The sequence below is a fragment of the Triticum aestivum genome, chromosome 5A (genome assembly GCF_018294505.1).
Source record: "Triticum aestivum cultivar Chinese Spring chromosome 5A, IWGSC CS RefSeq v2.1, whole genome shotgun sequence".
Taxonomy (NCBI): domain Eukaryota; kingdom Viridiplantae; phylum Streptophyta; class Magnoliopsida; order Poales; family Poaceae; genus Triticum; species Triticum aestivum.
This window is the reverse complement of record NC_057806.1, coordinates 4943671-4968400: the sequence shown is the minus strand read 5'-3', so window position 1 is coordinate 4968400 and position 24730 is coordinate 4943671. Positions and strand designations below refer to the sequence as shown.

Sequence of the window (24730 nt, the reverse complement as noted above, 5' to 3'; positions counted from 1 at the left end):
TTGTTTGAGAAAATCCTAAAACTCCCAAGTCTACATATGGAAGATGGATGCTTGGCTAAAAAAACATGGATGAAGATTGTTCTCCACAACTTGCTGCACACAACATATTTACGAAAACCATAAACTTAGCGTACTTTATGGTGTGTGGTATGATATTTTAAACATCACATTGGTGTCACATAAGAGTGTATCGCACAATGCACATAAACTTGCATACTTAGTGCTAGCACTATATCTGGATAATAATTATATCTACATAAAATGGAATATACATACTAGAGAATTGAAATAATAATCTGTAGATTGGGCTAGTTAAAAGAGGAGATGTGTACCTAGCTTGTAATAACTTCTCCAAGTTCTGATAATTTTAAAGTCAACTCTACGGTGCTTCGTTGTTTTTTGAGTGTGTGAAACACCCCAACCTATGGAGTTAGCAAAACATATCTCTTAGTGCTAGCATTGTGCTCATAATACGTCGGTACAAAGAAATGGATGGCAGGGATCAAGCAAACCACCGTTATGATATACTTACAGAAATATGAACTTCAGCACCTGGAGGTCCCTTGCATGTGCTCATCAGCGTATTTTCCAACTGATAATTGCAGATAAAAAACATTGCAGTCAAGACCATGAAGACACCAACTATCGCGCATGTAATTTCTTTTCAGCTCATTAATACACCCACCTCAATTGTGGTAGAAATACGTTTTCCATTGATAGATTCAATAAAATCACCTTTTTGGATTCCGAGTATCTCAGCATTAGATCCCTTTGACACCCAGGGTTCAATTGCCAAATAATTAACCACTACATGCATGAGAAATTGAGCACCTCCATGAAGTCATTACCCTACCTCTTGAACAACAAGACCGTCATCAATGTTAAACATATGCCATAACATGTCAGCATGAGCAGGTTCTAGAAGTTCGATGGCCTTAAACGTCATTCCAAGTTGGGGCCAGGCGAAATGCCTACATCAAACCAGATAATCATTTAGAATATTTTAAGCAAGGTATACATGGGCAAGTAACATTTTCAAAATAAGCAAACATTGGTGGAATCGAGCTTCTATCTTAGCATGTCAAGAAAAAACAACAATAACCAATTATTTTGAGTCAAAAATAGAGTTCAGAAAGGTCCAACGGGGATGAATCATTCATAGTAGTTGACAAATGCATTTGAGTATCACAAAATAGTAGAGGGGATTAACTGAGTATTTCATTATGACTGAGAACAATTGAGTATCACAAAATATATTTGTTAATGAATATCTCATAGGTTTAACTTGAAACTCTCCTTGAAAAAAGATGGCTTCAGGAAATTGTCCATCAAAATAGAGAGAAAAGCCTAAAACATAGTTTTCCATTAAACTTTACCGTAGAACTTGGCCAAGGACATGCAAAGCAAAACCCTTCTTATAACTAGTTGTCATCATAATCCATTTTGTACTCTCAGCATCTCAGCGTGGTTCTATACATGTTTATTTTTGTCTAGGCCCCATCAAAGACCCAGTTCATGATTTCCTTATAAATGATTATTATTGTTAAATTATTTATTGCAGCCACTTTTTTAAACATATGTCTCTCTATATATATACATAAAATACGACAATGCTCACTTCTTTTTAGAATCTTTACATAACTTTATGGTCATTAAATTGCATAAAAATGATAAAATAGATATACTATGAGAAATAGTTTGACTCCTAACGATAACTAAAAAAGAAACAATAGGAGAGAACACATTTTCATTGTGTCCATCACAGAACTGAAAGGGAAACCGTACCGATATTTCCTCCATGAATCCAAACAATTGAGCAAAATGGAAGAAGGTATAAAAGACTCAAATCTCTCAGGGTCGTTGACCATTCCAACAACTTCTCCATCCAAGTCAATAACTGGACCCCCATTGTCATACTGTAACAATTCATACTCTTCACCGCCTGACCAGACGCTGACAGGAGCATCCTTTGTGCGAATCAGCCGCGCGGTTGTCAGAACAAGGCCGGTTCTGCTCTCCTCATCCCAATCAACCCAGAAGCCAGAGCACCGTCTTAGCGGCTCACCATCTGTGTGATTCAAGCACAATTAATATATACGTTAAGTTGCGTGCGGCGATGGATCAAAAAATCCGAAACATACAGAGGATTAGAACGTACCAAGAGAGGATGAGACCCCTAGAAGAAATTTGGCAGCCGAGAGCACGGCCTTTCTTCCAGATTGACGGACGGAAAGGAGCTCGTCGGTGTGAAACAAGGTGGGAGGTTTGAAGTAAGCGATGGTAGGAATTTGCACAGGGCGGGGAGCTACAGGCGGCAGCAACATAAACATATATCGGTCAGATGATTCAGATCACACATGAGCAGATGAAGACGGTCTGTACCATTATTTAGGAATTCGAATGAAAACTTGGATGGTGGCTACGGGATAGCGCAATCAGACCTGACTCTTTGTCGATCTCGTCTTGTGCAATCTTGGCAAAGACGAGGGCGTACGCAATCAGGCGACGGATCCCTCTTCGTCTTCTTCGCGTTGGTATCGCCTCGGCTGGTCGGATCGGCCGCCGTGGCCCTTTTGTTATTGGGCTTCTCCACGCCCGCGCTCAACATCTTCTTGCTCGCGCGCATCGCCGATCCTCTTGCAATCGCGCCGCCGAGGCTGCTAAAACATTGTGTCCTGTGTTGCTTTCGGACTGTACGCGGGGTTCTTGCGGTCTGTTCGCAGATTGACAGGTCATGGGCCTTTCTGAACTCTTTTTTTTGTTTTTTTAATAAGGATAATTTTAGAAATAAAAGGCAAAAAAATGAAGAACAAAAACTAAACTAAACTAAAACTGAAACACTATGTACATTGGCTACCGCTAAATGGTGGTTTGGTTTCCTGTGTGTGAAAGCATAACTTGAAGCATAATGTGTTAAATAGGGATTGCGTTTTGCAATAACCCCTATTTGATGCTTAGCGTGTCAAATTGGCGGCCGATATCATAGAAGTCGTGACTGGGCCAACCCAATTGGCCATCGAGGTCGTAATGATTCATTCAATTCGAGCAATTACCGCTCAAAAAAATCGACTCGGGTAATTTTCTTCCTGGGTTTTCTAGTGGGGTTTTTCTTCTACTCTTTATTAGGTGGAATTTATTTGGTTTTGAGAAAAAATAATTTTTTATTTAGTTTAAAAACCAGAATGTTTTGAAATTTGATAACAACTTTTGGTGAAAAATAAACATTACTAAAACCTTTTCTAATTTTTTTTTGAAATATAAATATTCTTTGGGATTTGTGAACACTTTTATACAACTTTTGTGAACATTTCTTTGAAGTTCTGAACATTTAAAAAAGGTGAACATAATAAAAAAATGGAAAAAATGGCAACATGTTTTAAATGTGAAAAGGTCTAAAAGAAAGAAAATGGAAAAAAAGGAAAAATAATAATAGGAAAGTGAAAAGGAGAAACAAATAAAAAATATAGAAAACAAAAACAAAAAAACTTGAGAAGAATGTTGTGGGTGCCCTGCGGCATCCCCGTCATCGGGTCGTTGTTGTGTTCATCAATGTCGCCAAGCTCGGCTAACATCTCCTCCAACTTGGGCAAAAAGGCGTGGTTGGCGGTGACCTCACGTTCATGGGCCACGATTAAGTGATGGTGTGGTCTTCCGTCACCGTGTAGAGGTCCGTGAGGATGACGATGACGAAGTGGTCGCTGAAGGATCAACACACTAGAAGTGCCTCGTGGACATGAATACGTTCGCCGATTAGCAGCCAGAGCCATGAAATTTTGAATGAATAGGTGATTCCATAGTTCCCGGTGCCTCCAACCCCGTTTGCTCCAACAGCTATGCGAAGATCTGCTCGCCATGCCAAAATAACAAGTTTGTGGTGTGTAATAATTAGGGATGTATTATGCTAATGCTTTTCAGTGATTATAGTATTTGTTTGTGATCGGCTTGTCTTTCTAGTTTGTGAACCCCCTTTGATTATTATTGATCCATCTTTCTTGCTGGTTCCTGATTTGGTGTGAACACAAAAAAAGAGGGAAACCATGGCTCGGATACAAACTAGAAAAATGAAAAAAGTGTAGTGTCGATCAAGTTGCAAGCAAAGCAAACATGCACAAACAGTTTATTACATCGCAATGAAGCAAATGGACACAAACACGAAGCACAAAATAAAACATGACATGAACTTAAACCTTGACACGAGAGCGCCTCCTCCTCTTGTTGCTGCTCACTACTAGCCTCCCAACTACTGGAACTGCAAGCCTCCTCCTCTTGTTGCTGCTCACTACTAGCCTCCCCACTCCTGGAACTGCAGGAGATGGGCTCAAATCTCATCAAAAGAGAGATATGTGAGAACTTGTTATCAAAAGGGGAGAAGATGTTGAAGCGGGAGAATGTGATGAACTACGAGATGTAGTAGTAAGAGCGGCCGACAAGGAGTACGATGTCCAAGGGGTTGTGGAACTGCGCAATGATGACCTGATCTGCCCCAAGCGACAACCTACACTTAGGTGGTTGGTTCTTGTACCCAGAGTAGAGGAAGTCCACTACTATCTACCATGGGTTCTTCCTCATCGAGAAAACCCACACGCACAGTGTGTCCTTGATAGAAATGCCAAGGTTTGATGGATAGAATTCACCTTAGTATATATGATGTGAGTGTTCCTTGGTGATGGAGCCAAGTCCATGGTGATAACCCTAGGGTGCTCCGCGCTATGCATCCTGCTCACAAAAGGTCGATGAGGTTTCCTTCTTCGCATGATGCGATGATGCGTGAAGTGGCTAGACTGGCGCCTGGCACTGGGTCCCACCGTGTTGCTCACGCATAGGCTACGGACAAGCAGCGTCATGTCAGACTCAACGAGGACTAGGGCCAGCAGTTGGAGTGGCGGCCGGGAAGTACAAGGAGAGAAACCCAATGAAGGTGAGTGATGTGCTGAATGCTGGGGGTGGAGGCGGTAGTTGGACGGATTCTCAAAGGGCATGTGCGACTGTCTTGGTAGACACGAGAGTCCGCGGGATTTATGGGCTGTTTGGATTGTGACTATGTTTGTCATATATGACCACATTATTTTTGCCATACTTGCTACACTTGCCTAACTTGAGTTGCTCAAATTGTTAGCCACACTTTGGCTTGCCTAAGGGAATCTTGCCACAATTTTTGTGTCTATGACATGTGGGGTTTACTTCTCATAAAAATTTTTTTGCCTTAGATGTGGCTAGAATCAAACACCCATCTAACTTAGTCAAACTTGCCTAAGCTGAGGTGTGGCAAAATGTGGCAAGATGTGGCTAGAAACCAAACAGCCCCTTACTGCATGCTGGGCTGCATGGTCGCCATGTCTTGTCCTGTCACAAGGGATGCTACGGTCAAATGCATCTTCTCTTCTCTGCGGTTGATGTGATAAGTGTGGTGGATCACTCGGAGGAGGAAGCGTGTCAAAGGAGATGGAAACAAGGCCTGACCTGCCGGCAACTCACCGAAATGTTGCACATGGGCGTGTGGCTATTGTATTCGCAAGCTTTAGTGGCACAACCATAATTTATTAAAATCTAGTGGATAGTGGCACAAACAAGATATTACTTGAAACATATTAATTGCAATATAAAAAATGCTAAAACGCAAATATGAACTTATAGTAAAAAAATAACATTTTTATTTTAGGTATCTCCTTTTCTCTTTTTAGAGATGTCTTTTCCTGTTTTTTTGACAATCAGATGTCTTTTCCTTCTAGTAGCAAAGTTTTTGGCGGATTTGTTTACTCTTCTCTTTTAGATGACTACTAGCACTGGAACGAGCCGAAGGCGCACTGCCGTCTTCTCCCCTCTCTAATCGGAGCCGGACAAACCTTGTTCTAGTAGATAGTCGGGAAGTCGTCATGCTAAGGAGTAAGGTCCCGTAGGACCAGTTCACCAGAACATCAAGTACCACCGATGAAGAGAAGTGTAGATCGAAAGGATCCAACCTGTAAACACACGAACACAGACGAACGAAAATATGATCCACATGGATTCACCGAAGACAAATGCCGACCGAATCCCATGAAATCCGCCAGAGACAAACCTCCACACGCCCTTCAACGATGCTAGAAACACCACCGGGACGGAGACTAGGCGGGGAGAACTTTATTTCATCTTTAGAGAGCCGCCGCCGCCTCGCTTCTCTGAGCCCTAACGTAAACACAAACACTAACAAACCTCAAAAGAGTATGAAAAAAGGAAGCCCTTCCACCGGCAAGGACCGAGATCCTCCACTCCTCCATAGCCCTTTTCTAAGCCGAGCAGAGCCGGTTCACTTGCTGACCGAGCCACCAGGAGGGGTGCCGCACGAGCTTACGTCCGGCTTGGGTCGACTTGAGAAGATCGGTGAGCGGCAGCACGACATTGGCCAAACGGGGTGGGGGCTTGGCGAGGTATAGGGAGGCGGCACGGCTATCGGCCTGAGGAGAACAGCAGCGCATGATCAGGACGTCCTCTCGAGAGCCCAGTTCCACTCCAAAGTGGCAGCTTGGCTCAGTGGCCCAACCCAGCCCACAAGTGGCTCACGCCGACCAAAAACTCGGTCAGGCCATCCAGCAGAAGCATGCCAAGGGAGGTGTCCTTCCTGAACTGTTGTTTGTGAACTTTTTTTTAGGGATTGTGTGTGAACTGGCTATATGTCTGAGTAACTTTTCCTTAACTGAGAAATGGCAAAGCTCATGAACTTGTGTAATAAAATAAATGTTGACATACTGACTTGATCATGAACAAAAGGGCATGTAAAATAGGTTAACTATTTGACACATGGAATACTCAAAAAAGAGGGGTTTCAGTATGGTGTACTGCATTTCTTTTAGCAGAACAGAGAATCTCACAACGGGCTGCTACTTTGGCACTGACTACAACTAAATATGTTATTTCTAATATATCCAGACTACTACTACAACATATGGTCATAGGTAAATATCCATCACAGGCACAGCTCTACAGAAACATCCCTTTTCTGGCATTTTCTCGCATCCCTCTTCTGGCAGCCTGTTCAAGAGTCTGTAGGACCTGTAACAAACAATAACACAACATGAGTCAAATAACCAAGCCTTCTTTTGCATGCAAAAAACCTCTCCCAAGGTGAATGAGAGAGGGAACATGCAAGCAATATTTAATCAAATTCTTTGCAAGATGTCACACAACTCAAAGTTAGCGCCCTCGACAAACCTACAAACCCCAACATGCATCTCTTGTTCCAAAAAATCTAAAACTTCCAAGTCTACAATGGAAGATGTGGATGCTTTGGTGAAGAAAACATGGATGAAGTCTTTCTCTACAACTTACTTGCTGCGCACCACCTATTTAACAAAACCATAAACTTCCAAAATATCAGCATACTTTATGGTGTGCTATGATATCCACTGAAAAAAATAGCGCGCTATAGCGTCGCTAATAGCATGCTATAGCGTATTGAGAATTGCCTCGCTAAATATATCGGTGTACAACGTCTCGCTAATAGCATATTTTGAGGTCGCCACTATTTTGCTGTAGCGCGCTATTTTTTTCATTTGAGATCACATGGGTGTCATGTAAGAGTGTGACATAAGCTTACAGACTTAGTGCTAGCATTATATCTGGATAATAATTATCAGCAAAAAAATGGAATATACATACATGAGAATTGAAATAATAATATGGATAATAATCTGTAGATGGGTCTAGTTAAAAGAGGAGGGTGTACCTAGCTTGTAAGAACTTCTCCAAGTTCTGATAATTCTGCAGTCCACTGTACGGTGCTTCGTTGTTTTTTGAGTGTGTGAAACACCCCAACCTATGGAGTTAGGGGGAAAATCTCTTAGTGCTAGCACTTGCTAATGATACTTCGGTACAGAGGAATGGATGGCAGTGATCAAGCAAACCGCCGTTATAATATATAAATGAACTTACAGAAATATGAACTTCAGCACCTGAAGGGCCCTTGCATGTGATCATCAGCGTATTTTCCAACTGACAATTGCAGAGAAAAAGCATTGCAGTCAAGACCGTTAAGCTAACAACTATCACACAAATGTAATTTATTTCCAACTCATTAACCTAACAAATCTCTAATACACCCACCTCAATTGTGGTAGAAACAGGTTTTCCATTGATAGATTCAATAACATCACCTTTTTGGATTCCGAGTATCTCAGCATTAGATCCTTTCGACACCTAGGCTTCAATTGCCAAACAATTATACCATATACACATGGGAAAAGGAGCACCTTCCGGAAGCCATTACATACCTCTTGAACAATAAGACCATGATCAATGTTATACATACGCCATAACATGTCAACATGAGCAGGTTCTAGAAGCTTGATGGCTTGAAACATCATCCCAAGATGGGGCCGGGCGATGCACCTAACCAAATCAGACACCATTTTAACATATTTCGAGCAAGGTATAATGAAACCTTTCAAAATAAGCAATCTTTGGTGTTTCTATCTAACATGTTAAAAGAATCAACATACTTCGAGCAAGGTATACAGGAGTTGTAATTTTTTCGAAATAAGCAAACCTTTGGTGGAACTCAACTTCTATTTAACATGTTAAAAAGCAACATATTTTGAGCAAGGTATACAGGAGTAAGTAACCCTTTCAAAATAAGTCATCTTTAGTGGAATCCAACTTCTATCTAAGGGCCACCAAATATTTTGATACAAATAAAGTTCAAAAAGGCCGAAAAGGGATGAATCATTCATTGTAGTTGAAAAATGCTCAAAGACGGGTTTTCATGACATTACGTAAAAGTAAAACATCATATTTCAACATAACCAGGAACAATTGAGTACCACAAAAGAGTATTTGAATATCTCCTAGGTTTCAGGAAATTGTCCGTCAAAATTGACAGAGAGAACCTAAAAGATAGTTTTCCATTTAACTTTACTCTACAATTTGGCTGAAGACATGCGAATCAGAATTATAATGCCTTATCAGTTCCTTATTATATCTAGTTGTCATCATGAACCATTTTGTAGTCTCAGCATGGTTCTACTTGTTTTATTTTCAGCTCTTGATTTGCTTATAAATAATTATTATTGCTAAATTGCTTATGTTAGCCACTTTTACAAACATATGACTGTGTGTATATACATAAAACACGAAAATGATACATTTTCTTTGAGAATCCTAACATAACTTATGGTCATTACATTGCACTGTTCAAAATATATATCTGCCAGTTAATCGGCATATCAGTCAGTTAAAAAGGATCTATTCACGCAATTAACTGGGTGGACCAATTTATCTGTCTAACAAGCAGATTAATCGGCTTGTCAGACCGAATTATTGGCTGGACTGATTAACTGCCTGGGTAATTTTGGCCCAAATTTAGCTCATTCCCTCCCTTTACCCACAGCCTCCCACGCATTAGATTGGTCCGTGCTCTCTCCCGCTCATCGAGGAGCAGCCCCAGCGCATTAGGTTGGTCCGTGCTCTCTCCCACTCATGGAGGAGCAGCCCCCACGCCAAGCAGTCGTCGGCGCTGACCCTCCTCGAGCAGCTGCCTGCGTTACCGCAGCGGACACACCTCCACTCCTCCAGCTGCTTCGCCATATGCTCCTCCTGTCCTCTATCCATGGCTTCACCAGGCTGCAAGTTAAACTCCTCTCCTCTCTGATGTAATACTGCTGCTGTTCTGCTGCTGCAGTGTCGCTCTCCTATGTAGTATCTAGAATGCACTGGTGTGGTGCATTTGGCATTTGCGGCAATCTATGGCTGCTTCTACTGCAGCATGTGCTCCAATATTGCAAAGCAATTCAGATGCAGCCTAGGATATATATAGACATGACCCAGTTAACCTACCAATGAATTCAGTTAATAGGCTGATAAGCCAATTAATCCCTAACTCAACACCCAACCGTATGCTACCAGTTACCGATATCCTGAAGATTGTTAAATTGCATAAAAGTGAGCAAATAGATACTGCAAAAAATAGTGATCGTGGCTGCCCCGCCCGCACACAGAAAATCGTGGGCCGTTTTCCTTTCCTTTCTTTCCGTCAAACAGAAAATATAAATAACTAGACAAACGAGGTTCGATCCGTTAATTACGTCGTCATCCCACGACTGACTCCACGTAAAACTTGATCCTCTAATTACGGCAGTCACGTACGCACAAAATCGTGGGCTCATGCATCCATTAAATTGCTTGCATGTAACGGAAAATCTGCGAAAGAATAAACATGCGCGCCTCGGCCGGCGCCACCGCGTCCTGTTGTTCCCATGTGTGAACCGTCGCCGTTCTCGATCACGCAGTTGTCTCCATCGTGTCTAGAAGCTCACCGGAGTCGTCTCTTCACGCCGCCGTAGTCACGACCTCGCCGCCGCGGCCGGTCCTGTCGGTCCGGCCCGAGCTTTACCTCTGCCGGTCCGGTCCGGGAAAAGAGGACCGCTGTGCTGCTCGGTCCGGTCCGCCGGCGGCCGGTCCAAACGGCGGCTCGGTCAGGGACCGGACCGGCCCGGACCGTGTCCACCCTGAATAGTATCTAAAATGCACTTGTGTGGTGCATTTGGCATTTGCGGCAATCTATGGCTGCTTTTACTGCAGCATGTGCTCCAATCTGTGTTTTGATTTTCGGTTTGAGCTTTTTTTCGCCCTAGGCCGAGATGGCCGGATTTCGGCCATTTTCAAAAATTTCGGCTGAAATTTGACCAAATTTTGACTGCAATTTGACTTAAATTTGACCAAAAGTTGCCAAATTTAAGCAATTTCGGCCTAAATATACTTTTCGCCCCAGGCCGAGATGGCCGAAATTCGGCCGAAATCCACTTTTTTCGGCCGAAAATCAAAACACAGGCTCCAATATTGAAAATCAATTCAGATGCAGCCTAGGATATATATAGACATGGCCCTAGTTAACCTACCAATGAATTCAGTTAATAGGCTGATAAGCCAATTAATCCCTACTCAACACCCAACCATATGCTACCAGTTACCGATATCCTGAACATTGTTAAATTGCATAAAAGTGAGCAAATAGATACTACAAATAATAGTTTGACTTCTAACATTAAGTAAGAAGAAAACAACAATAAGTAAGAAGAAAACAATAGGAGGGAACACATTAGCTTAGCATCACCAATCATATAGATACTATCTCAGAGGTGAGAGGAAAAACGCACCGATATTTCTTCCATGAATCCAAACAGTTGAGCAAAATGGAAGAAGGTATAAAAGACCCAAATCTCTTAGGGACGTTGACCATTCCGACAACGTTTTCATTCAAGTCAATGACTAGGCCCCCATTGTCATACTACAACAATTCACATTGACAAAACATGAGAGTTTACAGTAACAAGAAAAATGTTATAAAACAAATGACATAGAAAAACTAATAGTTGTAACAAATGTATATAATACTATCTCATGATAGGATATATTACCTCATTATCATCACCATGCTCGTCTGGAGAACGGAAATACACATTGTGGTACCGCCGATACATGTTTGGATTCTTATATTCTGCCCTAGCATATGTTATCCTTAGATTTAAGGAATCGTCTCTTCCGAGCCGAAAAACATCTTGAGCAAATTTTACATCTTCTTCACAAAAAGATGGTAACTTGATTGGTTGATCCACTTCAACATTCAAGAAAGTGATACCGTAATGGGGCTGATAGTAGACCAGATCGCCCTTTGCAGTGGTGCCATTTAGCAAATGAACAGTGACCTGAGAAGAAAGTTCCGGAACAGATTGTATTAGAGATTTGAACAGATGATGTTTCCATTTTGTTATTAACTAGAGAAGGCCAAGAGCACAAAAAGTGTGTCCTTTGCACTGGTCCCGTCTACCAAATGAACAGTTCTAAAAACAAAGTTCCGGAACAGATTGTACTAGAGATTTGAACAATGCTTAATTAATAAGAAAATCACATATGATGTTTCCATTTTGTTATTAAATCGAAAGGCCAATATATATAGCACAAAAAAAACATGTCCTTGCATTGGTGTAATCTAACAAATGAACATTGACCTAAAAAAGGCTGCGGGGCAGATTATATAAGATTTTTGAACAATGCTTAGTAAGCAAACACATGTGCCATTTCCATTTTGTTATTATTAGGAAAGGCGAATAGTAGCACACACAAGAAAAACAAGAGAATTGCAACTAGTAATTTATTTGGGGTTGGAAGCGGCTGGGCTGGAAAAGAATGATAGATGTTTTTTAGAAGAAACACTACATTTAACTCACATCAGCACGAGGAGCATACTCTTCGCCACCTGACCAGCCGCTGTCAGGAGAATGCTTTGTGCGAATCAGACGCGCAGTTGTCAAAACAAGGCCGGCTTTCTTCTCCTCATCCCAATCAACCAAGAAGCCGGAGCAGCGTCTCAGCGGTTCACCATCTGCGTGATTCAAACACGATCGATACATACATTTTTAAGTTGCGCGACGGGCAATGGATCAATCAATCCAAACCAGAGAGGCTGCATATACACATCCTACATACCAAGAGAGGATGAAACCCCTAGGAGAAATCTGGCAGCAGAGAGCGCGGCCTCGCTTGAATCACGGACGGCGAAGACCTCGGCGGTGTGAAACCGGGTCGGGGGTTTGAAGTAATCGAGCGTAGGGATTTTCACAGGCGGTGGAGCTATATATATATTGATCGAGAGTAATAATTAATTAATTAAACAGTTGCGTTTACATCTTGAGTAAATAAACTGACTGATGAAAAAAATCGAGAGTGAACTGATGACTGATGAAAAAATGGACGAGACGGACCTGATTTCTGGTCGCGTTCCATCCTGGCCAAGTCGGCATCGCTGAGAATCCACGCGTCTGGATCAGGCAATGATGCCTCGTCTCTCCGCACACTCACCTTCTTCTTCTTCTCCGGCAAGGCCAAGGGATCGTCTCGGCTGGTCGGATCGGCCGTCATGGTTCTTCTGTTGTTGGATCTCTCCCCACCCGCCGCACTCATCCTCTTTCTTGGATGGCCACGATCGAGAAACCAACCGATCCTCCTCTAGCAATCGCGCCGCCGCCGCCGCCGCCTTCTTCTCTCCAACAGTCCACCGACCGACTCCAACTGATCCGAACGACTATGGTCATGGTGGCAGATCCTCCAATGGCGCCGCCGGTTTTTTTTTTTTTTTGAGACCACCCTCCTCTGTTCTGGGCTTGGCCCATTTATTGTTTTTCTCTCTTTTGCTCGCAGCCTGCACGCGACGTCGCGAGCCGCTGGTGCAACCCGGTTTTGGCAAGCTTCTCCCCGTCCGGTTTTCCTTCCGTTTTTTTCCTTTTTTCTGATTAACTTTCATTTTCGTTTTACTTTCTCATTTTATTATCAGCATTTTATAAACGTGGACTTTTTTTCAAATCTGTGAGCTTTTTCAAATGCGCGAACGTTTTATTTCAGATTATAATTTTCTTGAAATTAATGAAGTTTTTCAATTTAATAAAAAAATTCCATATTCGTGAACTTTTTTCAAATCTTTAAATAAAAAAATTCGTGAACTTTTTAAAAATTCGTGGTTTTTAAAAAAATTCATCAACTTTTTTCAAATTTGTAAACTTTTCCAAATTTAAAATAAAAAAATCTATGAACTTTTTGAAAATTCATGCACTTTTTCCACACCAGGGATAGTTTGGAGACAAGGGGAATGTATCCAGTGCACCCGCACTTGTGGTGCTACCGGCGCACCGGATGTCATAGAATATTTTCAAAAAATCTAGCACGTTAATGTAACATCAATGTATGATGTCACAAAAAGTTGAAATATTTTTTCAGATATAAAAATAACAAATTTGACATCAATGTGATAATGGGCCAAATCTAGAGCCCAAGTTATGTTACATACTATTCAGTGTTGAATTTGTCATTTTTGTTTTTTCGAGTTATGTTTTGCACTTTGACTTGAAATTTTGTGACAATCCACATTGATGTTGTATGAATGTGCTAAAAAAAATTCAGAAATTTTTGAACATCTTAAATGCACAATATGACTTCAGTGCACAGGTAGCACCACAAGCTTGGGTGCACCAGATATTCCCCCCGAAGACAAGCCATCACACACATTACAACCACAACACAAAGGGGCCTACCCTGAACTGACAAATGCCAACGAGGCTTCCCTTATCTATGCACCATCCACCCATTAATGTCTGCCTACGAGAGGTCAGCGAGTAAGTGGCGGGAGTGGCTCGATCTTGAGAAAGACATCGGAGGCACCAACAATGGCGTACATACCGCCCCCTGAAGATCAATCTGGGATAGAACGAGCATCGAAGGAACGCAACACATGACCTCCAAGCCGTGTCTCCGTACAAGATGCTCCCTATAGAGGGACGGCATCGAGAACACCGTTATCGCCGATTCAGAACCGGGCCTAGAATTTTGCCCAAAGTCAACAACCAAGCACAATTTTAAGGATGAGATGCCGACGCACCTCAGCAACGCCTCCAAGAAGGGGAACAATACCAATGGGCGTCGTCGCCATCTCCCAAAACTATGGCCATAGCCGCATGACCCAGGTCTAGCCCATGTCGTCACCTCCCAGCATACTCAGGCTACGGTCTCTTCAGAAGAAAAAAAACTAGCCATGACCACGGGGTTGAATAAGAACATCTACAGCCTGTTCCTTAAAAAAACATCTATAGACCTCGCAAATCCAGCCCGTAAACGTCCGTTGATACGCCCGCGGACGGCTTCAGACGACCCTCATACGGCATATCGGGCAAAGTGCATAATTCATACCTTAGCTATTTTGTTTTTCAATGTGGGATCACATGGAGGGCAAAAGTGCAGTCCGAAAATAGCCGAAACATACTACGGTGACATCCGGGCCGGCAACAACGTTCGTAGCGGCAAGAGTGGAGAGTAGGAGTGTTCTGGCGGTGCTAAGGGCTTAGTACTACGGGGGAGCTAGGGTCGGGCCGACGCGGACGAGGGAGAAGAGAGGAGAGCAAAATGTCTGGCCCGGCAAGTCGGGGCCGGAGGATTTTGATGCAGTTTGCGGAGGGTCCTACCTATCGAGTCCAACATGACGGATGCGTCGCGATTATGTGTATTTATATCCGTCCTATATTTCGGCTGGACAGAGAATGTTGATCACTTAAATCGTTCAAGGCCGATCAATATGAGGAACATGGTAGCTGAATCGTTTTTCTCTCTGTTGCGAGGCGAACACCAGGCGACTAGGGTTTGCTGGCCCGCTGCCGGCCGCCTCCTTGGCGGCGGCGCGGCTGCCGGCGACTGTTGTCCCAGGACGGCGCCGTTCGACGCCGTGGCTGGTTTCTCTCTCTACTGCGAGATTTTGGTCGTATTTGCACCAGGTCTCCCGTAGTAGATGTGTTTTTTCTGCTCCATCATCTTGATCGAAGGAGCATATGCTGTGCAAGAGCCTGTGATTCAACAAGGACAAGTTGAGTTCCAATCAATCTCATACTATGCGTTGAAGTTGTGAGGGGCTGTGGTTATCTTTGTTGCTGTAGGTTTTTGTGTAAGGATTGATCGTGCGGGAAGAAGCAATGAAGGTTTTGAGTTGGAATTGTAACGGACTGGGGAATGCCCCGGCGGTTCGTGCTTTGTTGGACGTCCAGCGAGGATGCAACCCAGATGTGATGTTTTTGTCGGAGACACACTTAGACAACTATCCGGCTGAGTGCTTGAGAAGGCGATTAAAGATGGATCGAAAGTTAGTATGTGCTGGGGATGGAAGGAAAGGTGGCTTGTTGTTATTGTGGAAGAAAGAAATTAAGGTTCATAGGTTGGAGCTTGACCCCATGTTCATAGACGTGAGAGTGGAGGATGAGAATAACAATGAATGGAGACTCACCGGTATGTATGGTGAGTTCCGATGGGAACACAAGTACAAGACTTGGGATAGAATGCGGCGGTTGCATCAGAACACTAATCTACCATGGCTCCTGGTGGGAGATTTGAATGAGATACAATTCCTTAATGAGAAAGATGGGGGCAACCCTCGACCGCAGCAATACATGCATGCGTTTCAGTCTGCTATTGATGAATGCGAACTCAGGAACATGGGGTTTGTAGGAGATCAGTTCACGTGGCAGCGAGGCCGGATTAGAGAGAGACTAGATCGTGGGCTGATAAATGATGCATGGTCGATGCTATATCCACATGCAGTTTTGCAGAACTTGAATTATAACCACTCCGACCATAGACCCTTATGTGTGGATACGGAGTATTATACCCAGATAGGAGACAATGGCGGACACACTAAACAGTTTGAGGCACGTTGGTTAAGAGAACAATCTTTCTCGGATGTGGTACAGGAGGCGTGGGTCTCGGCGGGTGCTGCCCCGGGTTTAACCACCGTCCATGAGAAATTAAACCGCATGCATAATATATTTCATGATTGGGATCAAAGGGTGCTCAAGAAGCCTAAGAAAAGGCTACAGAAGGCACAGAAAGAGCTTGAGCAAATTATGACTGGACCCATCAATGATGAAAGTGAAGAGAAGAGGAAAGAGTTGTCGGAACTGATTGAGTATTTGCTGGAACTTGAGGAAATTTATTATATGCAGCGCTCCCGAGCGGGGTGGCTAAAAAATGGAGACCGTAATACGGGATTTTTCCAAGCCTATGCTTCTGCGAGGAGAAAGAGGAATTTTATTAAAAAACTGAAAGATGGAGATGGTAATGTGATAGAAGGTACGGCTGCTCTTAACCCACATGTACAGAGTTATTTTCATAGCTTATTTACTTCAGAGGTGCAACATGTGGATCCTTCTATTACAAATAAAGTCCAAACAAAGGTGACTGAATAAATGAATGATATGCTTTTGGCCCCCTATACCCACGAGGATGTGCGGAAGGCGGTTTTCAGTATAGGTGATCTTAAAGCACCTGGGCCTGATGGGCTTCATGCCATTTTCTTCAAAAAGTTTTGGCATATTTTGGGTGATGAGATTTCTCAAGAGGTTTTGTTTGCAATAAATTCAAGGCAAATTCCAGCAGAATGGAATGATACGTCCATAGTTCTAATACCCAAAGTGGATTCACCCGAATTAATCACACAGTACAGACCTATCAGTCTTTGTAATGTCTTATATAAGATAATATCAAAGATGCTCGCTGCTAGGTTGAAAGGAATTTTGCCTGATATTATTTCTCCTACTCAGAGTGCTTTTGTTCCTGGACGGTTAATTACTGATAATGTCCTTATTTTCTATGAGTGTATCCATAAAATAAAAAACACAAGAGCAGGGCGAACAGGTCTGTGTGCAGTGAAACTGGACATGCACAAGGCTTATGACCGTGTTGAGTGGATTTTCTTAAGAAGCATGATGGAAAAGCTAGGGTTCCACACCTTATGGATTGATATGATTATGGCTTGTGTATCCTCTGTTAGATACAAAGTAAGATTTAATTCTCAAGAAACAAATATGTTCACCCCTACTAGGGGGATTCGACAAGGGGATCCCCTCTCCCCATACTTGTTCCTTCTTTGTGCAGAAGGGATGTCTAGTATGTTGCAGTATGAAGAAGAAGTTGGTGGCATGGATGGAATTAGAGTGTGCAGAAATGCACCGTCAGTATCACACCTTTTATTTGCTGATGATTCTTTAATTCTCATGAGAGCAGATGTGTTAAATGCAACTTCCTTACAGCAAGTACTGGATACCTATTGTGCAAGTTCAGGACAAATGGTGAGTCCGGCTAAATCAAGTATATTTTTCAGTCCTAATACCAGTGTCGTCTCTAAAGCAGAAATTAGTCAAATTCTTCATATTGATACAGAAGCATTGTCAGATAAGTATCTTGGGCTTCCAGCTATAGTTGGTGCAGATAAGAGTGATTGTTTCAGACACTTCATTGATAGAATCAAAACAAGGTTGATAGGATGGATGGAAAAACAACTTTCTATTGGGGGCAAAGAGATTCTCTTAAAGGCTGTAGCGCAGGCTATCCCAGTTTTTGCCATGTCTGTCTTCAGTCTTCCCAAGGGGATTTGTAAAGAAATTACAGACAGTATTGCTCAGTTCTGGTGGGGGGATGATGAGGAGCATAAAAGAATGCATTGGATGTCATGGTGGAAATTGTGCATCCCAAAGAGTGAAGGAGGTATGGGCTTTCGCGACCTATATTCGTTTAATTTAGCTATGTTGGCAAAACAATGTTGGAGACTCATCACTGTCCCAGATTCCTTGGTAGCAAAAGTGTTGAAGGCCAAATATTACCCCAATGGAAGTATACTAAGTGCTACCCCAAAAATGGGTCATCCTTCACATGGCAAAGTATACTGAAGGGTCTTGATACATTCAAAAGAGGATATATTTGGAGAATTGGTACGGGTGAAGAGGTAAACATTTGGAAGGACCCTTGGATCCCTTCGAGTTCTGACATGAAAGTGATCACACCGAGAGGCCAATCAATTCTTACTAAGGTCTGCGAGCTAATTGATCCAGTGACCGGGACATGGGATGATACGCTTCTAGAAAGCATTTTTTATCCAGTGGACGTGAGAAGGATACTTCAAATCCCTGTTCACTTCCAAGCTTTTGATGATTTTGTAGCATGGCAACCAAACAGAATAGGCATCTTCTCTGTTAAAACAGCCTATCATTTGCAATGGATGCATACTTATAGGTCCCATGCAAATATGATGGAAAGACCAGGTGGATCCACACCTTTGGCAGTATGGAGTAATCTTTGGAAATTATCTGTTCCACGTAAAGTTCAAATTTTCTGTTGGAGAGTGTTACGAGGGATCGTCCCGCTAAGAGCCATCCTAACTAATAGGCACGTTGGCTCCAACGGCGCCTGTCCTATCTGCCACCAGGGCGCGGAGGACATCCGACATCTCTTGTTCCAGTGCGTGCATGCGAGGTACCTGTGGACCAGACTTGGTATGATGGATCTCATTGACCATTCACTGTTGGTGGATAGATCCGGTTCAGTTATTTTTGAGCATTTACTTTCACTGCCGGAGATCCATTTGCTTATACACCCAAGTATAAATTTTAAAGAAGCTCTTGCAGTGGGAGGCTGGTATCTTTGGTGGATTCGGAGGCAAGTAACACATAATGAACCGGTGCCACCTTCATGGAGATGGTCGATCTCGGTTCTTTCTATAGCAAAAAACTTCCAGACCGCTACAGCAAGATCACATGATATGCCTGAAACAAAATGGTGCAAGCCAGACCCAAGATATACAAAATTAAACGTTGATGCAGCTTTCTTTGCAGATGAAGGAAGTGGTGCGACAGCTGCTGTCCTCAGAGATGATAGGGGTAAGTTTATCGCCGCGCAATGTAAGTTCATTCCAGTTGTAGCTGATGCAATTACCACGGAAGCGACGGCTATGAGAGACGGCTTGGCATTTGCCAACTCTCTTGGTTTCAATCGGATTAAAGCGGAATCAGATTCACTTCAAGTAATTAATTTTTGTTCTGGTCATACAAGATGGTGGGATGAAGCTGCAGCACTATTTGCAGAATGTGTGGACATAAGTACTGCAATTGGGGAGGTCTTTTTTAAGCATTGTATTCGTTCATGTAATCAAGCGGCTCATGTGCTAGCTAACTATAGCTTTTATAATAAGTCTACTCTTACTTGGTTGGACGAGCCTCCTGACTTCAATGTCAGCACGCTCGTAGACGATGTAAACGTTTTCATGATTTAATAAAGCTAGCCATGATGGCCTTCCCTCAAAAAAAAATATGAGGAACATGGTCGGGTTTTTTTCTTAACCGGCCAGCAACGAGCCGTCCAGGCGTAGGGATTGTTGGTTTGGTTTGGGAGCCCGCCTCTAATACTGGACGAAAAAAATCCCTCCCCGAGAGTAAAAAGAACTGGACGAATAAATCCCCAGCGGCGACGGCGCGGCTGCGTTTATAAAAGTTCCAGTTCGCGGCGATCCGGGAAAGAAGACGAGTGCACGGGTCCATGGCGGCTTATGGAAGCACACGAGACGGTCCCTTGGAGAAGAAGAGGAAGAAGGTGGTTGTGTGGAGCGAAGAGGAAGATGTCTCGACGCCTGATCCGTTCGCGTGGGTTTATCCTGGCTCCTACTACTTGGCGGCCAAGAAGATGGAACAGGCCAGACGCGATGAAGAATCAGGTCCGTCTCATCGATCTTCTTCATCAGTTTATTTATCACAGTAACTAATTACTCTCGATCCATATTTATCCTTATTTACTTATGCTCCTGCCGCCTGCCTGTAGCTCCCCGCCCTGTGAACATCCCCACGCTCGATGACTTCAAACCACCGACCAGGTTTCACACTGCCCAGCTCTTCTCCGTCCGTGAATCTGGAAGCCAGGCCGTGCTCTCCGCTGCCAAATTTCTCCTAGGGGTTTCATCCTCTCTTGGTATGGAGTATGTGTAAATGCAGCCTCTCTGTTTTGGATTGATTGATCCATCATGCAAGTTAATGTATGTGTCGACCGTGCTTGAATCAATCACACAGATGGTGAACCGCTGAGACGCTGCTCCGGCTTCTGGGTCGATTGGGATGAGGGGAACAAAACCGGCCTTGTTTTGACAACTGCGCGGCTCATTCGCACAAAGGATGCTCCTGACAACGTCTCGTCAGGCGGCGAACAGTATGCCCCTCGTGCTGATGTGAGTCAAATCTAACTAGTTGCAATTCACATGCTTTTTTTGTGTGCCATTGGCCCTTTATTATAACAAAATGGAAACGGCATATGCGATTGCTGGCTAAGCATTCTTCAAAAGTCTTATATAATCTGTTCGGCAACTTTTTTCTAGGTCACTATTCATTTGCTAGATCGCACCAGTGCAAAGGACATGTTTTTGTGCTAGCTATTGGCCTTTTCTAGTTTAACAAAATGGAAACGTCATATGCAATTTGCTTACAAAGCATTGTTCAGAAAAATTATACGTTCTGTCCCAGAACATTTTTTAGGTCACTGTTCATTTGCTAGACGGCACCAGTGCAGTGGACATGTTTTTTGTGCTATTGGCCTTCTATGATAACAAACTGGAAACATCATATGCGATTTGCTTACTAGGCATTGTTCAAAAATCTTATAAAATCTGTTCCGGAACTTTTTTCAGGTCACTGTTCATTTGTTAAATGGCACTAGTGCAAAGGGCGAGCTGGTCTACTATCAGCCCCATTACGATATCGCTTTCTTGAATGTTAAGGTGGATCAACCATTCAAGTTACCATCTCTTCGTGAAAAAGATGTAAAATTTGCTGAAGAGGTTTTTCAGCTCGGAAGAGACAATTCCTTAAATCTAAGGATAACATATGCTAGGGCAAAGTATATGAATCCAACCATGTTTGAGCGGCACCACAACATGTACTTTCATTCTCTAGATGGCCATTACTATGATAATGAGGTAATATATCTTATCATGAAATGGTATTATATACATTTGTTACAATTTTGAGTTCTATATTGCAATCTATTGTATGCCATTTTTCCTGTTATTGTAAACTCATGTTTTGTCGATACGAATTGTTGCAGTATGACAACGGGGGGCTAGTTATTGACTTGAATGGAAAAGTTGCCGGAATGGTCAACAACCCTGAGGGATTTGGGTCTTTTATACCTTCTTCCATCTTGCTCAATTGTTTGGATTCATGGAAGAAATATCGGTGTGTTTTCCCTGAAAGCTCTGTGACAGTATCGGTGTGTTTCTTTGTATTGTTGTTAGGTCACTTTTATGCAATTTAATGGCCATAAGTTATGTTATGATTTTTAAGGGCGGGCCTGGCACAGTGATAAGTCTCGCCACTTGTGGCCTGGAGGTCCTGGATTTGAACCAGCCTCCTTGCAAAATTATTATGCAAGGGTAAGGCTGTTGAGAAATTCCCTTCCCTAGGCCCCAACTAGTGTGTGAGCTTTCAGCATCGGTTCGCCCTTTAAGTTATGTTAAAAATATATATAGTCATTGTCGTTATGTGTGTGTGCGTGTGTGTGTGTGTGCGCGCGCGTGTGCGTGTGTGCGTGTTTTGACATGTTGCTTCATAAATAATTAAGCAACAATCCTTATGGATCTTCGATGGGGCCTAGACGGAAAGAAACTATCAGAACCACTCTTTGACTACAAAATGTTCTATCATGACAACTATTTATATAAGGTAAAACTGATAAGCCTTTGTAAGTTTGCTTCGCATGTCTCTAGTACTATCTACAGCCAAAGTGTAGAGTAAATTTAAATGGAAACCTTTGTTTTAGTTTTTTCCCTTAATTTTGATGGACGATTTCCCTGAACCCATCTTTTTCAAGGAGGGCTTGAAGTTAAACCTAGGGGATATTCATGAAGAAATAGTATTTGATACTCAATTGATGTCGTTTAAATATGATGTTTGAATTTTACATAAAATCATGAAAAATCCTCTTTGAGCATTTTCTAACTACTATTAATGATTCACCCCCTTTGGGCCTTTTTGAAATCTAGTTGAATCAAAGTATTTGGTTAGTGATAGAAAATTTTGAACATGTTAGATAGAAGTCCTTGTTCAAATAAAGAAAAGATAGAAATTGGATACTAAAGAGGCTTATTTTTGAAAGGTTACTTACTCCTGTGTACCTTGCTCGAAATATGTTAAATTGTATCTGATTTGGTGTAGGTACATCCCTCGGCCCCATCTTGGGATGACATTTAAGGCCGTCAAGCTTCTACAGCCTGCTCATGTTGACATGTTATGGCGCATGTGTAACATTGATGATGGTCTTGTTGTTCAGGAGGTATATAACGCCACTAGTAGAAAAAGGTCCATTAGTCCCGGTTCTGGAACCGGGACTAAAGATTCGGTACTAAAGGCCCCCTGAGTATGCTTAACTTTCGGGTTCTATTCTCCCTCGTTTCCAAGTCTGCACTTGTTCTTTTCCTGACAATAGTAAGATGTCAATCCTATTAACCCTCAGGAGTTTAGCTTGAGCATGAAGTCACACGTTTCACTGTTTGAGTTTGAAACTATTATTCTAAAAACAATAATTATTTAGTAACACTAATATTTCTTGAATAAGTAGCTTGACCACAGTTTGACCAGATTTGACCAAAATTCAAAAAATTGAAATAATTATTTAGTAACACTAATATTCTTGAATAATTATTTAGTAACACTAATACTTCTTGAATAAGTAGTTTGACCATAGTTTGACCTGATTTAACCAAAATTCAAAAAAACTGAAATTTGAGCATATCTTTTTTTCCTTTAAGAATTTGAGGATTCTAAAAATTTGCAAACAGGTCGTAGGCTGTCAAAATCAAATGCGGATTTTTGTGCTGAACATTTTGATATATTATACTTTTTTCCGACATTGTATGCAAAAGTTATAGCCGTTTTACTTTTTCGTAACACTTTTTTGCAAAACATGTCTAAATTTAAGTTTTTTAATTTTCCTAACTAGTAGATGTAGTAATATAACTACATCTCAAAGGATTTTATTATAACACTTTTTTGCAAAGCATGTCCAAATTTAAGTTTTTTAATTTTTCTAACTAGTAGATGTAGTAGGGATTTTATTTTTTGAAATTTTTATCATTTTCTCTTTTTTTCAAAACTGAAATGGCGATAGGGGGGGGGGGGGGTAGAGTTTGAGAAATGAGCCCTTTAGTCCCGGTTTGAGACACGAACCGGGACTAAAGGGCATCGCACCCATTAGTCCCGGTTCATATCTCAAACCGGGACTAAAGGTCTAATCTTTAGTTTCGGTTTGAGATACGATAGACCTTTAGTCCTGGTTTGAGATACGAATCGTGACTAATGGGTGCGATGCCCTTTAGTCCTGGTTCGTGTCTCAAACCGAGACTAAAGGGCCCATTTGAATCGGGACTAATGCCTTTAGCCGCTCGAGTTTGTAATGCAACCGGGACTAATGTGTATATTGCGCTGTGACCAAAGCCCTGTTTTCTACTAGTGCACCTTCCTGAAAGTGCTATTTTTCCCATGCGTATATGGTTTAATTATTTGGCAATTGAACCTTAGGTGTCGAAAGGATCTGATGCTGAGATACTCGGAATCCAAGAAGGTGATCTTATTGAATGTATGAATGGAAAATGCATTTCTACCACAATTGAGGTGGGTGTATTAGGTATTTGTTAGGTTAATAAAGTGAAAATAAATTATATTTGTGTGATATTCGTTTGCTTCTTGCTCTTGACTTCTATGTTTTTTCTTTCTGAAATTATCAGTTGGAAAATACGTTGATGAGCCTATGTAAAGGCCTTTCAGACAGTCAAAATGGCCATAATGCTGAAGTTTGTATTTCTGTAAGTTCAGTTCTATCCTATATCGATGGTTCGCTTGATCACTGCCATCCATTCTTTGTAACAAAGTGTTATTAGCAAAATGTTAGCACTGAGAAATGTGTTATGCTAACTCCATAGATTGGGGTTTTTCACACACTCAAAAAATACCGAAGTACCAGAGAGTTGACTGCGAATGTATCAGACCTTGGAGAAGTTATTGCAAGAGGTACACGTCTCCTCTTTTAACTAGTTCCATCTACAAATTATCTAGATTATCACTTCATTCTCAAGTATGTATATTCTGGTTTTTTGTAGATCGATTATATTTTAATTCAAATATGTAAGCTTATGTGCATTGTGCAATACACTCCTATGTGACATCCTTGTGATGCTTACAATGTTATACCACACTATAAACTATATGTTGATATTTTGGGACTTTATATGGTTTTGGTAAATGGGTGGTGTGCAGCAAGTAAATTGTTGAGAACAGAGTTCATCCATGTTTTTTTTACCAAAGCATGCATGCTCCATGTTTCTTTGCTTTAGCTGCAGCTTTCTTCACTGGAGTTATCTTCT

General features: G+C 42.0%; 2 protein-coding genes, 1 long non-coding RNA gene and 1 pseudogene across 4 annotated transcripts; 2 read left to right on the top strand and 2 right to left on the bottom strand.

Annotated features, from left to right (window-relative positions):
• Positions 1-278: 278 nt before the first annotated feature.
• LOC123106282 (uncharacterized) lies at positions 279-2692 on the bottom strand (annotated as a pseudogene).
• Positions 2693-6756: 4064 nt separating this feature from the next.
• On the bottom strand, positions 6757-13077 carry LOC123101948 (serine protease HTRA3). 2 transcript variants are annotated; one of them, XR_006448667.1, is made up of 10 exons: positions 12732-13077; positions 12457-12600; positions 12198-12352; positions 11388-11675; positions 11127-11257; positions 8247-8364; positions 8080-8177; positions 7909-7968; positions 7703-7792; positions 6757-7029 (listed from the first exon to the last, which is right to left on the bottom strand). XR_006448667.1 is itself a non-coding variant. In XM_044523196.1 (10 exons), exons 1-9 carry the CDS (start codon positions 12928-12930, stop codon positions 7703-7705), a joined length of 1278 nt encoding a protein of 425 aa, XP_044379131.1. In that variant the 5' UTR covers positions 12931-13077; the 3' UTR covers positions 6757-7029. The 2 variants fall into 2 exon arrangements, 1 of the variants encoding a protein (XP_044379131.1); XM_044523196.1 differs by having other exon boundaries at positions 8080-8172.
• Positions 13078-19866: 6789 nt separating this feature from the next.
• Positions 19867-22770, top strand: LOC123101949 (uncharacterized). The gene is made up of 6 exons (XM_044523197.1): positions 19867-20041; positions 20146-20292; positions 20391-20545; positions 21002-21289; positions 21418-21548; positions 22527-22770. Exons 1-6 carry the CDS (start codon positions 19867-19869, stop codon positions 22726-22728), a joined length of 1098 nt encoding a protein of 365 aa, XP_044379132.1. The 3' UTR covers positions 22729-22770.
• Positions 22771-23843: 1073 nt separating this feature from the next.
• On the top strand, positions 23844-24444 carry LOC123101951 (uncharacterized). The gene is made up of 3 exons (XR_006448668.1): positions 23844-23981; positions 24095-24172; positions 24290-24444. It is a non-coding gene; the product is annotated as an uncharacterized lncRNA (long non-coding RNA).
• Positions 24445-24730: the final 286 nt, after the last annotated feature.

Bases quoted from the DNA above. Each gene is read 5' to 3' on its own strand.
- LOC123101948 (XM_044523196.1), bottom strand. From the start codon at position 12,930: ATGAGTGCGGCGGGTGGGGAGAGATCCAACAACAGAAGAACCATGACG. The intron at 11,676-12,197 runs GTGAGTTAAATG...CTTTCTTCTCAG, and splicing joins AGTATGCTCCTCGTGCTGAT to GTCACTGTTCATTTGCTAAA. The intron at 7,793-7,908 runs GTAAGTTCATTT...CTAACTCCATAG, and splicing joins GTGCTGAAGTTCATATTTCT to GTTGGGGTGTTTCACACACT.
- LOC123101949 (XM_044523197.1), top strand. From the start codon at position 19,867: ATGGCGGCTTATGGAAGCACACGAGACGGTCCCTTGGAGAAGAAGAGG. The intron at 20,042-20,145 runs GTCCGTCTCATC...GCCTGCCTGTAG, and splicing joins CAGACGCGATGAAGAATCAG to CTCCCCGCCCTGTGAACATC. The intron at 21,290-21,417 runs GTAATATATCTT...GAATTGTTGCAG, and splicing joins GCCATTACTATGATAATGAG to TATGACAACGGGGGGCTAGT.